General features: G+C 44.0%; 1 protein-coding gene across 1 annotated transcript in view; it reads left to right on the top strand.

Moving 5' to 3' along the window:
• The window catches only part of LOC143793534 (uncharacterized), a 40,160-nt gene that overhangs the window by 16,856 nt on the left and 10,014 nt on the right, over positions 1–13,290 (top strand). The window contains exons 5-6 of the mRNA XM_077280584.1: positions 7,406–7,503; positions 7,626–7,743. Of these exons, the coding sequence (XP_077136699.1) occupies positions 7,406–7,503; positions 7,626–7,743 (216 nt within the window). The remainder of the gene's footprint in view (positions 1–7,405; positions 7,504–7,625; positions 7,744–13,290) is intronic.

Genomic DNA, 13,290 nt, shown 5'->3' with positions numbered 1-13,290 from the left:
ACCCTATAGACTTGACTTGATGTCCTTTACTAAGACGACAGAGTATCCCATAAATCACTTTATAGACTACATTGATGGTCATAGATATAGACTCACTGATAGATTCCGTGTATAGATCATTATAACCCACCGATTCCTTCTCTCTTTCCTCGTGGAAAGAACCCCCCTCCTTTTTTCCACCCTCCTCATTTTTACGTCTATATTTCGTACTGTCAAAGGTGGTCAGTTGACCTATTACTGTTACAGCATACTGTCAACAATAGTTATGCAATGACTTGTGGTTATTGGTAGATTACCATATCTTTGTTAGATAATTACGATTGATTATTGGTTTTTGATATTCGATGTACCTCTATAACAGTGTTACCAAATTTCTAAAGAATGCCTGCTCAGCGCTCTTTAACTTCTTCTACACCACCATCTGTTATCTCTTTGTTCTCAGTATGTGTAAAATCAATAAAAAGATGTTTAAAACAAATAGACTTGACTTGATGTCCATCAAAGATTTAGCCTTTGGGAGAAAAGTTCTCCAGGCCATTGTCCCTCGCAATTATTAGTCATTGGTATTTCTCTTGCGGTGCTGTTGTGGAGGGTTATTTTGAGAAAATAGATTTAGACTTACCAGTAATTCGGTTTCTAAGAAGCCCCCTTGACAGCTCGGATAATTCCCACCCCATTTTTCTGTTATTTCTTGTATTGTTTAAAATTTGGTGGTAAATAAATTGTTTTGAAGCATTCATACCTGTGAGGTCCTTTGGAGAGAGGACGTGGGTGGGCTACTTAACCTCTTTGTGTTTCCTGTCCCTATTAGGGTGGGGTGATATCCTCCTGTGGAGGGTTCTTAGAAACCAAAGTACCAGTAAGTCTAATTCTGTTTTCTTCAGCTCATCAGGGTTAGTTATAACAAGACAGCATCATTGATATATTTATACATTTCAGCACTTGGGTGATGGTGGTGATTGGTTTTAAGAGAGGCCACAGTAGGGTCACATAGGGCTAGTCCACGTTGAGTGGGAGCACCACATCGACCTATTAGGGTGCCAATCACTGCAGTCAGGTAGGGTCAGTGAGGGTAGACACAACTCACCTCAGTCCCATTGAGATTTTTGGATCAGCTTAATTGATTTGGGATGGCTAAAGCATTTTCACTGTGTTCGGACCCTACATTGTGTGTGTGTCTGTGTGTGTGTATGTATATAATATGGATCATACCTATGATTTTAACTTGATAGACAATAAGGTTTATTTTTTTTTAAAGGGGTTTTCTTTTTGTTTGCTATACCTCACAGCTCCTTCCCTGCTGCGGTCCCAATGACAGGTCCCAAAGCATCTTAGGCTTTTCCCTGGTGTCCCTCACCAAGGTCGCATGATTGCTTTTATTGCATCACTCCCGCGATTGATGCCATGCACTCCGCCATGATGTCGTACACTAGTAACTTCAGGATTGGCCAGTGTGGATGGTGATTCTCTTGTTTCTTTGTACCGGGTGTGGTGAGAATGAAAAATAATTTGAAAATCTGAGAACTATAGAGACAGACCTGACTTGCCCGATGATATACTCAGTCGGCTTCTTCAACCCAGCCCTGCTCCAGTTGATTGACAGGTCTCTCCAGTGTTTGCTGTATCTGTTGTGCCAGTAATAAATGATAAGATGGATAGCCCTCTGAAAGCTGTACGCTGGACAGCGAACATAGAAAATCATGGTCCATGCAGGTAGAAACATTTGGACTTAGACCTTGCAGAAGACGTTTTCATTCCTCGTGAAAATGTGAAGAAAATTACCCTTCAAGAGTGGCCTCACCCAGAGAGGAAATTACTGGTTTCCAGGGACATGAAGGGAAATCTTCCATTTGATGAACAAAAGGAAATATTATATATATATTATATCATAACCTTATGCCTAAACTATCTGCGGGATTCCATGTGGATGTTTGTGGAGCAAGTGCGTATGGCTGTTCGTACGGCAGTCCTGGCCAAATCGACAAGATTCGGATAGTATGAAATAATACTGGTAAGGTGACACTATTTCTGTAACTAAGCTCTGCGTTATTCCGTTTGAAGGAAAGGTAGTCTTCATTTGTGTCCTTCATCAAAATCTTGGAGAAGCAGCGGACAGGAAGAAGAGCTCCCATAAAGAATCCTCCAGATATATTCCATGAATACAGGAGAAAGAGAAAATGGGACATTGGAGCTGCATTAAAGGAGGTGGAGGTCATGATGTCATCCTCCTATGCCAACCATACTGTAAAGGACAATGGCTTCATAAATCTTGGCCGAAGACTTTCTCGGGGAACTAATAAGTAAAAGTTACTTGTTTACCAACCCTAAGAATTGAGGGGTTCCTATATCCCAATCTCCTTCCCTCCAGAGCGATTTTTCCATTTTTGCGCTTTTGTTTTATCCTCTCCTTCTGAGACCCATAACTTTGTTGTTCTTCCTTTAATGTAGCCATATGAGGGCTTGTTTTTTGTGGAACGAGTTGTACTTTTGGATGACTTCGTCCATTTTATCATGCTGTACGGGGAAGCAGTAAAAATTTCCAAGTGATTGTGAAATTTAAAAAAAAGCATTGCATTTTTTTGCAGTGTTGCAGCAGCCAAAACCTGCCATAATTTTCACCCTTTACAGAGTTAATTTATTAATTTTACATCTTTATAGATTGGACTTGTACAACCGTAGTGATATCTCGTATATTTTAATATTTTTTGTTATTTTTGATGGGGGGGAAAAGAGGTGTGATTCAAACTCTTATATTTTGTTTGATTTTTCTTTTCTACATTTTTATGAAAACATTTTTTCAAATGTTTTCAGTCTATTGTAGTCCCCTTAGGGTACATGAAGCTATGATCGTCCAACCGCTTGTGCTACACACAAAATACCACAATATTTCTGTGTGTACCAAACATCACGGCCTCCTTCGCCAGTCGGTTGCTTTCATAAGCGTACGAACACGACAGGCATGTTTCAGGGTGTAAATGGGGAGTTATTAATGTGGAGAAAATTTGTCGCTCGGATATAATGCAGATTAGATTTTTTTTATTGATGCAAGAAATCCAAACTATATAGACGTTTCAGTCAGATAATCAGACATTCATCAGTAACACGGATTGCACAAGTAAAGATGAAAACTATAGGACGGCGCTGTGGAAAATCCGTACATGCTGGTATGGGGGTGAGCACTTACCTGCGGGAAAGATGCCGGCGCAGTTCCTGCGCCGCATCATAGAATGGGACCTGACATATGAAGAAACAGTATGTGATATGTCAGGAAGGGGTTAAGTAGCGCTCAGAGATTCCTGTCTAGGAGGGAGGCCGACTCTCGCGGTGCAGTCATGGCCTCACAGAAAATCAATCATCGTTGAAAATATTTTTTTTTATAACGTATCTTGCCGGTATCTTAGGGGAGGAATTTCTGAAAGGAAATTTGGGGGTATATTATTATTATTTATTTATATAGCACCATTAAGTCCATGGTGCTGTACATGAGAAGGGGTTATATACATTTATAGATATCACTTACAGTAAGCAAACTAACAATGACAGACTGATACAGAGGGGCGAGGACCCTGCCCTTGCGGGCTTACATTCTACAGGATGGTGGGGAAGGAGACAATAGGTTGAGGGTTGTAGGAGCTCCGGTGTTGGTGAGGCGGTAGCTTCAGTAGTGATGAGGAGGCAGCGGGGTCAGTGCAGGCTGTAGGCTTTCCTGAAGAGGTGGGTTTTCAGGTTCCATTTATAGGATCTGAATGTGGTTGATATTCGGACGTGTTGGGGCAAAGAATTCCTGAGGATGGGGGATATTCGAGAGAAGTCTTGGAGACGATTAGGTGAGGAGCGAAAACGTGTGGAGGAGAGAAGGAGGTCTTGGGAGGACCGGAGATTACATGACGGAAGATATCGGGAGATTAGTTCAGAGATATATGGAGGTGACAAGTTATGGATGGCTTTGTAGGTCAGTATTAGTAATTTGAACTGGATACGCTGAGGGAATGGGAGCCAGTGAAGAGATTTGCAGAGGAGGGATGCGGAGGAGTAGCGAGGAGAGAGATGAATTAGTTGGGCAGCAGAGTTAAGGATGGACTGGAGAGGTGCAAGGGTGTTAGCAGGGAGGCCACAGAGGAGGATATTGCAGTAGTCAAGGCGGGAGATGACTAGGGCATGCACAAGCATTTTAGTAGATTGAGGGTTGAGGAAAGGACGGATTCTGGAAATATTTTTGAGCTGGAGGCGACAGGAGGTGGAAAGAGCTTGGATATGTGATTTGAAGAACAGGGCAGAGTCAAGGGTTACTCTAAGACAGCAGACTTCTGGTACGGGGGGAAAGTGTGATGTCATTTATTGTGATGGATAGATCAGGTAAGGAAGATCTATGAGATGGAGGAAAGATGATGAGTTCAGATTTCTCCACATTGAGTTTCAGGAAGCGAGAGGAGAAGAAGGAGGATATGGCTGATAGACACTCCGCGATTCTGGACAGCAGAGAGGTGATGTCTGGGCCAGAGAGGTAGATCTGAGTGTCCTCAGCATAAAAGTGGTACTGGAATCCATGGGACTTTGAGTTGTCCCAGGCCAAGTGTATAGATTGAGAAGAGTAGGGGTCCTAGAACAGAGCCTTGGGGGACTCCAACAGAGAGAGGGCGGGATGAGGAGGTAATGTGTGAGTGGGAGACGCTGAATGTGCGGTTGGAAAGGTATGAGGAGATCCAGGATAGGGCGAGGTCTTTGCCTCCTACTACAGATCCTCTCCTCCTTTGGCATCAGTGGTCAACTGTGTGGAAAGCAGAGGACAGGTCTAGAAGGAGGAGTACAGAGTATTGTCCATTAGCTTTGGCTATAAGTAGGACATTAGTAATTTTGGTCAGGGCTGTCTCAGTAGAATGACTGGGGCGGAAACCAGATTGTAGATTGTCAAAGAGCAAGTTAGATGAAAGGTGGGAGGAAAGTTCAGCGTGGACGTGCTGCTTCAGGAATTTGGAAGCGAATGGGAGCATCGATATTGGGCGATAGCTGTACATAGTGGTAGGGTCAAGGGTTGGCTTTTTAACCCCTTCACCCCCAGAGCTGTTTTCGTTTTAAGTTCCCCTTCTTTCCAGAGCCTTGACTTTTTTTTATTTTTCTGCCAATATGGCCATGTGAGGGCTTATTTTTTGCGGGACGAGTTGTATTTTTGAACGTCACCATTGATTTTACCATGTCATGTAACAGAAAACGTGAAAAAAAATTCCAAGTGCGATGAAATTGCAAAAAAATGCAATACCACGCTTGTTTGGCTTTTTTGCTAGGTTCACTAAATGCTAAAACTGACCTTCCATAATGACTCTTCAGATCATTACGAGTTCACAGACACCAAACATGTCTAGGATCTATTTTATCTAAGTGGTAAAAAAAAAATTCAAAGTTTGCTTAAAAAAAAAAAATTGCGCAATTTTCCGATCCCTGTAGCGTCTCCATTTTTCTTGATCTGGGGTCGTGTGAGGGCTTATTTTTTGCGTGCCAATCTGATGTTTTTAATGATACCACCATTGTGCAGACATGTTCTTTTTATCGCCCGTTATTGCATTTTAATGGAATGTCGTGGTGACCAAAAAAAAGTAATTCTGGCTTTTTGATTTTTTTTTTTTTTTCTCGCTATGCCATTCAGCAATCAGGTTAATACTTTTTATTATTGATAGATCGGGTGATTTTGAACGCGGCGATACCAAATATGTGTAGGTTTGATGTTTTAGTTTTATTTTGAAGGCGTAAGGGGGGTGATTTGAACTTTTATGGTTTTTTTACATTTTTTTTTAAACACTTTTTTTTTTTAATTTTGGGATGCTTCAATAGTTTCCATGGGAGGCTAGAAGCATCCACTATTCTATCGCCTCTGCTACATAGAGGTGATCCACACATCTCCTCTATGTAGTTGAATTACAGCATTGCTATGAGCGCCGACTGCTTGCGCCCATTGAGGGCACATGTCAGCTGTTGAAAACAGCTGACATGTCTCGGCTTTGAGGTGGGCTCACCGCCGGAGCCCACCTCAAAGTGGGGGATACTGCCAGCTGACATACTATTACGTCAGCTGGCTGAAAGGGGTTAAGGATATGCGCGATTGTGGCATGTTTGAAAGCAGAAGGGAAGGTGCCAGAAGTTAGTGATAGGTTGAAGAGGTGGGTTAGGGATGCGATAAGAGTGGTGGTGAGGTTGGGGAGGAGGTGGAATGGGCTGGGGTTGAGCGTACAGGTGATGAGATGCGATTTGGAGAGGAGACAATTAAGCCCCCCTTCAGTGATGTTGGATAGGGAGGTTATGGGGTTTGGGCATTGGTCTGGTATACAAAGGTGTTGTGGTGGTTGAACAATGAAGATTTGCCTTGTTTGGTCAATCTTATTCTTAAAGTGTGTGGCAAAGTACTCAGCAGAGATGAGGGAGGTTGGAGGAGGCAGTGGGGGGCAGAGGAGGGAGTTAAAGGTTTTGAATAACTGGGGTTGTAGGATAAGGAAGATACGAGGGTTGTGAAGTACGCCTGTTTAGCAGAGGTGACAGCAGATTTAAAAGCGAGTGTTGCCTGTTTGAATGCAGTGAAGTCGTCTTGCGAATGTGTTTTCTTCCAACGCGCTCGGCAACCCTGGACACTTGCCGGAGCTTTTTAATGGTGTTATTGTGCCAGGTTTGTCTGTTGATACGTCGCAACTCTGCCATGAACGAAAGGGGCAACCCTGTCAATAGCTGATGCGAGAGTGGCATTGTAGAAAGCAGCAGCACTGTCTGTGTCGTGGAGTGAAGATATGGATGCCAGTGGTAGGATAAAGTCAGAGAGTGTGTGGGTGTCTAGGTGTGCAAGGTTTCTGGGGGGTGCGCATGTTGCTGGACATGGGTGACCGGTGAGGAGGACAGGGATGAGAAAGTGAGCAGATGGTGGTTGGATAGAGGGAGAGGGGAGGTGGAGAAGTTAGATAGAGAGCAGAGACAGGTGAAGACCAGGTCTAGTGTATGTCCGTCTGTGTGGGTGGCTGCGGAGGACCACTGAGTAAGTCCAAAAGATGAAGTTAAGGACAGAAGTTTGGAGGCTGTTGACTGAGTATCAGTGGGGATGTTGAAGTCACCCATGATGATGGTGGGAATGTCTGCAGACAGAAAGTGAAGAAGCCAGATGGACAATAAAGGCAGTATATAAATGTAGAACTTTGTCACCTCAGTGGTTTCCATACCTGTAGAGAAAGAAATTTGGAGGACAAAATGTTCTTATTGTTGGTTCTTCATCTGACGGGGCTACAGACTATGAAATGCCATCATCCTGCAAGACATTTACAGATCAGCACAGGTGATTCTTGGGCTCTGTTAAAAAAAGCACAAAAAAAAAACACTAATGGTCCTGAGAGACATGTAGGACAGATTTAGTCAAAAAGATGTGTCTCCACAGATGGATCCAGGAGGAGAAATCCACCAGAGAGATGTCCCCGTCCTCTGTATCCCCAGGACTGTCCGGAGGAGAATCACAACATCCCGGAGGATCATCAGGTAGATGGTGCTGAGCCCTGTACTGCATCTGTATATGGGGGGACATTTCTGATCGAGGTCATAGATGTCACAGATTTTGGTGGTTTCTTGTATTGTGCTGATTGTTACATCTGATAAATCAGGAGAAAGATCCGACTAAGAATAAAGTGAAGGAAGAGACAGAAGAAGAAGCGATGACGAGGGGGGATCAGCCATGTGTGAGTGACGGGAAGGAGGAGATTCTGGTAGATGTTTCCACAGGTATGTGATAATGACTGGAATGATGATGATGATGACCACCGGTATGTAATAATGACGGCAATGTGTGATATCGTGTGGAGTCTCCGATGCAGTGAAGCTTCATCTTCTGTCCTCGTCACATCAGAAGCGTCCGGTGATGGCGCGGCTGCTCCTGTAGAGTCCGGCGGTGCACCAATGAATAACGGGGCCACCTTCTCACCTCTTAATGATTTAGCAAGCTCAGATTTAGTTTTCCTTTACCTTTGTGAATATTTCTTCCATCTTTTCCGCCCGTATTTTTCTTCCACAAGTCCCGTGCTGCCATATAAATGACTGAGCTTGTGTTACAGGTTATGAATCTCCCCATCCTATGGATCTCGGTGATGTACAGCCTCTGCCTGGTGCTGACGAGTGACGACACATGTCACATGTAGAGTCGTCCTACCTGTCCCCTCTGTTTGCCTCCCGCTGCCTCCTACACTGAGGCTGATGTTCTGGTCTCTCTACATCCAGGCCGGCTGCACAGTGGCATGAAGAGCCCTGTGGTAAGTCAGGAAGTGCTGTGCTATGGAGGTGTGGGTCAGACATACGGCTGTCGTCCCTCTGCCACTATGGAGGCCATCTTGGATATAGGAGGACCAGAACACCAGTCTAAGTCGGAGAACAGCGGAGGACACCAGGTAGGTGACAGTACATGACAAATGTTTAGTCCCTCCTCTGTGCCGGGGTGGAGAATTGCTTTATCATAAAAGGGATTACGAGCTTGTATCTACAAACAGATGTGATACATCCAGCCCCATAGCCCCGAGCATATAATATCCGGCCCTGTAGCTCCCCAGCGTATAATATCTGGCTCTGTAGCCCCCATCCCGGTATATAACATGCGGTTCCTCCCCACATATGAGTTCACACAAGAACTGTAGGGTATATAGAGCCTGGAGGGGTGAAATTAGGGGCTGATATGTGCAAAACAGGACAGATTTAAAAATGCGTTATACTGGCAAAAATAAAACATTGTGATTTTGGGAACATCCCTTTAAATGTATATTAGGTCCATGAAAAAAAAACTACTCATCTGATCAGTCCAAGCGAGTTACATTGGCCCGTGTGCCGTCTGTGTGCAATCCTTTTGGTTTTTTTACACAGCAACTATTAACCCTTTATACGACCATTTACAGTTTCCTGCTCCAGAAAGGTAATCGCTGCGGAATGCAAATGCGAATAAATCCGAAGAAAATAATAAAGAAGAAAAAGATACAAACTTAACCCCTGAGTGACTGAGCTAGTTTCTCTATTGCTTCATTGGAGGACACCGGAAACCATGGGGGTATGCTGCGGACACTAGGCAATAAAAAAGTTATCTCCTCCTCAGTAGTATACAGCAACTGACCGGAGCCAAACTGGCCAGTTTAACTTAGTGTTAGAATTAGCGCAGACATGGGTCTTTCAGTAGACCCACATGTACACTGGTTTTTGGCATGTTTCACTAATTTTTTACGTTTTATCTTTTTCAGAAGGTTTTTTCTTAACCTTTTGGAGGGAAATAGTGTAAATATTCACTGTTATCCCATGTAGAGACAAAGTGTACGGCGTGGACTGTCACCCCGTATCCTCATCTGTGTATCCAGCAGGACCCTAAACGTTAACACACGAGATGTGTTCATGTGATCCGGAAAATAGTCCTAGCCCCCGACCTGCCAGCTCGCTTTCCAGAGCAAGACGGCATCGGGTGATAGAGGTATAGTGGCTAAAGAGGTTGACATGTCTGCTTCGACCTTTCCATGATAAGACATCTGAGGAATCATCTTCGGGGATGGAGAGGTGATTTTTCTCCCGCAGGTCCACTCTCTCCAGTGTGTGTGTTTTAGTCCATTGGGAAAATTGTGAGAAAACATTTGGGTTCCCTGTTAAACTTATATATGTAGATATATATTGTCGAAGATCATCTCACTCGGCTGCACATAGAGGTAGACACAGGAACACAGTCCCTTTAAATTTTCCACTGGTTTATTAAGAGTACTGCATAAACCAGTGCAAAATTAGGAAAGCAAACACCGCCTTCCTGGCCTAACCGGAAAACAAAAACATAACGTGTCATAGTCCTTGTTGCTACAGGAATCTATATTCTACAAGAACAAACTTCATAAGGTTCAGCCTTCCTGATCATGAACATGTGGCTCCGGAGCTTTCTCTCCAGGCCCACCCCACACTGAATGCCCTAGAATGCTGGGTATTTATCCTCAGGACCCTCCCACTCTACAGCTGTTCAGTCAACCCAGCACTAAACATGGCTGATTAACCCCTCTCAGCACTTAGTGTGCTGGATCATTTTCCTAGGTTTATATTACTGAAGCCAACAAGCTCAGTGCTAACATATCTCCCCTCCAGTGACTTTGTCACACTACATATAATATTAGTAATGCTTGTTTTTATTCATTATTATTGCAGACATGTGGTTTCCTTCCCTTTCCTCATCTCTGGGTCATGCACAGCTCATTAGGGGCTTTTTTTGCTAGCCTTTTAGTCTGTGACTCCCTCACCACCCTGGTTCTTCCCGGCGGCCTGGTTTCTGAATTTAGTCCCCGGCTCAGCTCTGGGCCTTCTCCTGAAACTAGGACACGCCCCCCCATCATCCCAGCCAGTCAGTCGCTTGGTCTCTCCAGCACTTCCTGTCCACCTTTTTCATCCAATCACAGCGCGCCTTGCTCCCTCTATATCCGGGACAGCAGTGTGCTTTTTTTTTTTACTGTCTCGCGGAAACTCGTTCTGCTCTTTTCTGCCCTCGGCGCCATCTTTCCTCTCCAGAATCAGATGCCGGCATTACTCTGCATTATGAAGAGAGATGAGCTGCATCCAGGCCTACACTATTTTTATGCGCCAGCTCCCGGATGACTAGAAGCTCCATGCTCACCAGCAGTCTCCCTCTGGTCTGTAAGCCCCGGCTGCCCTGTCCTCAGGAGATATGGTAGAACAGGACATGCTTCAGGACAGAGTTTGTGGTGCTGTGCACAATATAGCTGGACGTCAGAGACTGCTATTCAGTGTAATGCTGTCAGGTATCCTGACCTTGACCGCAGCACAGAAGTGCTCTTTCCTGTGCCCTTTTCTTCCGGGTTATCTCCGCAGTAAGTTACAGGGTGTTGAGAGCCGATTGCAGCAGTGGTACTGGTGTTCTGTCCCTTATCCGGTGAGTCAGACACACCACCCGTCATGTACCTTATGGTCAATAGCAGCAGTTGTCTACCTTTCTTTCTGTCCACTATTTAGTGAATCGGACATGCCTTGAGATTGGTTGTCTCATCAGACAGATCTCCATTTTGTTTCATCCAACTGTTCTTGTCCCTAGTCGTTTATGGTGGAGCATTCCCTACATCGTCCTGAAGAGATCCATGGTGTTCTACGAGGTTTTTCAGTCCTCTCTCAGATTCCACCTTTCAGCGATTGTTCTCCAACACATTCACAGTCGCCCACACTCGAACCCTTCCTCCCACCTTCTTCTACAATGGAGGTAGTCTACTTTCTTACCGTCTCCACTTGGAAACATCTATATATGTTTTCCATATCCATCATCTTCGCTATTTTGACTATTCCAGTTTCACGGCCAGCTCGTGAAGTGCAGCATTCAGGCTCTGGTTCCTCTGATCATGGCGTGATTATGATATAAGTAGGGAAACCCTCTTATTTTCCCCTTCCTCTCTCCCTCTTCCTATTGTTTGATCTTTAGCCTAGTTTGTTCCTCAGCTCCCTAGGGGCAAGTTTCTATTTCCCTTTCAGGAAAAGCAGTTTTCCATTTCATTTAAGTTTTCCTGTGGGATGAGCACGCTTACTAAATCTCTAACGTCCCTCCCTTGCGCCTTGCGGGGGCCTGCGTCCGGTGTTTAACACTCTACAGCATTCTTTCTTCCTTTCCTGAGTCATCCTCGTTACATTTTCTTCTCATTCTCTTTATCGGTATCTTGTATATATTGTATCTGGTCAGAGTGCGATTCAGCGCTCCATCTGTCGAGAACAGTTTCTTCAGACGCTCAGATTCCCCCTTTTCATCTGGAGAGTCATCATATTTGTCTTAGTCTGGATCCACTCTCTTAATCTGGATGCATATTGACATGGGACAGACCTCCATTACTTTCTTCCTGCTCTCGTCATCTCAGCCCAGGGTCTCCTGCACCATTCTTCATCAGGCCTCCATTAGCAGCTCTCTAAGCTGTTTATATATTATCTGTTTTTGCCTTCCAGGTCCTTCTCACTTCCGTCCGCCTCCTTTGGTGTTTTCGGGCCTGGGTGTATAATGTTTTGCATATTAAAGTGGCCGATCTCTGACCTGAGATTCTTGTCTCTGATCGTGCCTTTAACTAGTCCTTGTTTGTTATCGACTGTTTGGGACGTCCCATGGTTTCCTGTGTCCCCCAATGAAGCTCCATCAGTGGAAAAATAAAAAAGTTATATCTCTCAGAATAAAGCGATGCAAAAATATTTTTTTCTATTAAATAATTTTTATTCTGTAAAAGCGCCAAACATAAAAAACTATAAAAATGAGGTATCACTGTAATCGTACTGACCCAAAGAATAAAGCTTCTTTATTAATTTACCACACTCGGAACGGCATGAAAAAAAACAACAATTCCGAAACTGCTGGTTTTTGTTCATTCTGCCTCTTAAAAATCAGAATAGAAAGCAATCTCAAAATGTAAAGTGCCCGAAAATGGTACCAATAAAAACGTCAACTTGTCCTGCAGAAAACAAGCTGTCTCATGACTGTCTGGAGAAATATGGAAAAATTATAGCTCTCAAAATATTCTGATGCAAAAACTAGTTTTTGCAACAAAAAAACTGTTTTTTAGTGTGTGACAGCAGCCAAACATAAAAACCCGCTATAAATCTGGTATCGCTGTCATCGCACCGACCCGAACAATGAAGTCGCCTAATCACTTATACCGCACGAGGAACGGTGTAAAAATTAGTGATGAGTGGATATACTCGTTACTCGAGATTCCCCGAGCACTCTCGGGTGTCCTCTGAGTATTTTTTAGTGCTCAGAGATTTATTTTTTCTTGCCGCAGCTGAATGATTTACATCTGTTAGACAGCTTGATTCCATGTGGGGATTCCCTAGCAACCAGGCAACCCCCACATGTACTTATGCTGGCTAACAGATGTAAAACATTCAGCTGCGGCAAGAAAATTAAATCTCCGAGCACTAAAAAATACTCAGAGGACACCCGAGCGTGCTCGAGAAATAACGAGTATATTCACTCATCACTAGTAAAAAATAAATAAAACCAATTGTTCACCTGCTGTTGATTTTTTGTTAGGAAGTTATGAGGGTTAAAAGTTGAGCAGCAATTTCTCATTTTTCCAACAAGATTTACAAAACCATATTTTCCAGTACGTCCCTCCTGTCAGCACCATCAGCAGGTTGTCCTTCTTATCCTTAATAGGGACAGGAATACACAAGAGGTTAAAAGGCCCCTCCCTCCACCGCCCCTCAGTGTTTTTCCTGTCCCTATCAGGGACGGACGCAGAAGAGTCGTACCTGTCATCTTCCAGCAAGCTGGAGCTCCTGATGCCG

The sequence above is a fragment of the Ranitomeya variabilis genome, chromosome 1 (genome assembly GCF_051348905.1).
Source record: "Ranitomeya variabilis isolate aRanVar5 chromosome 1, aRanVar5.hap1, whole genome shotgun sequence".
Classification (NCBI taxonomy): Eukaryota; Metazoa; Chordata; class Amphibia; order Anura; family Dendrobatidae; genus Ranitomeya; species Ranitomeya variabilis.
The sequence above is the reverse complement of the archived record's forward strand: the minus strand, read 5'-3'. Positions and strand labels throughout refer to the sequence as shown.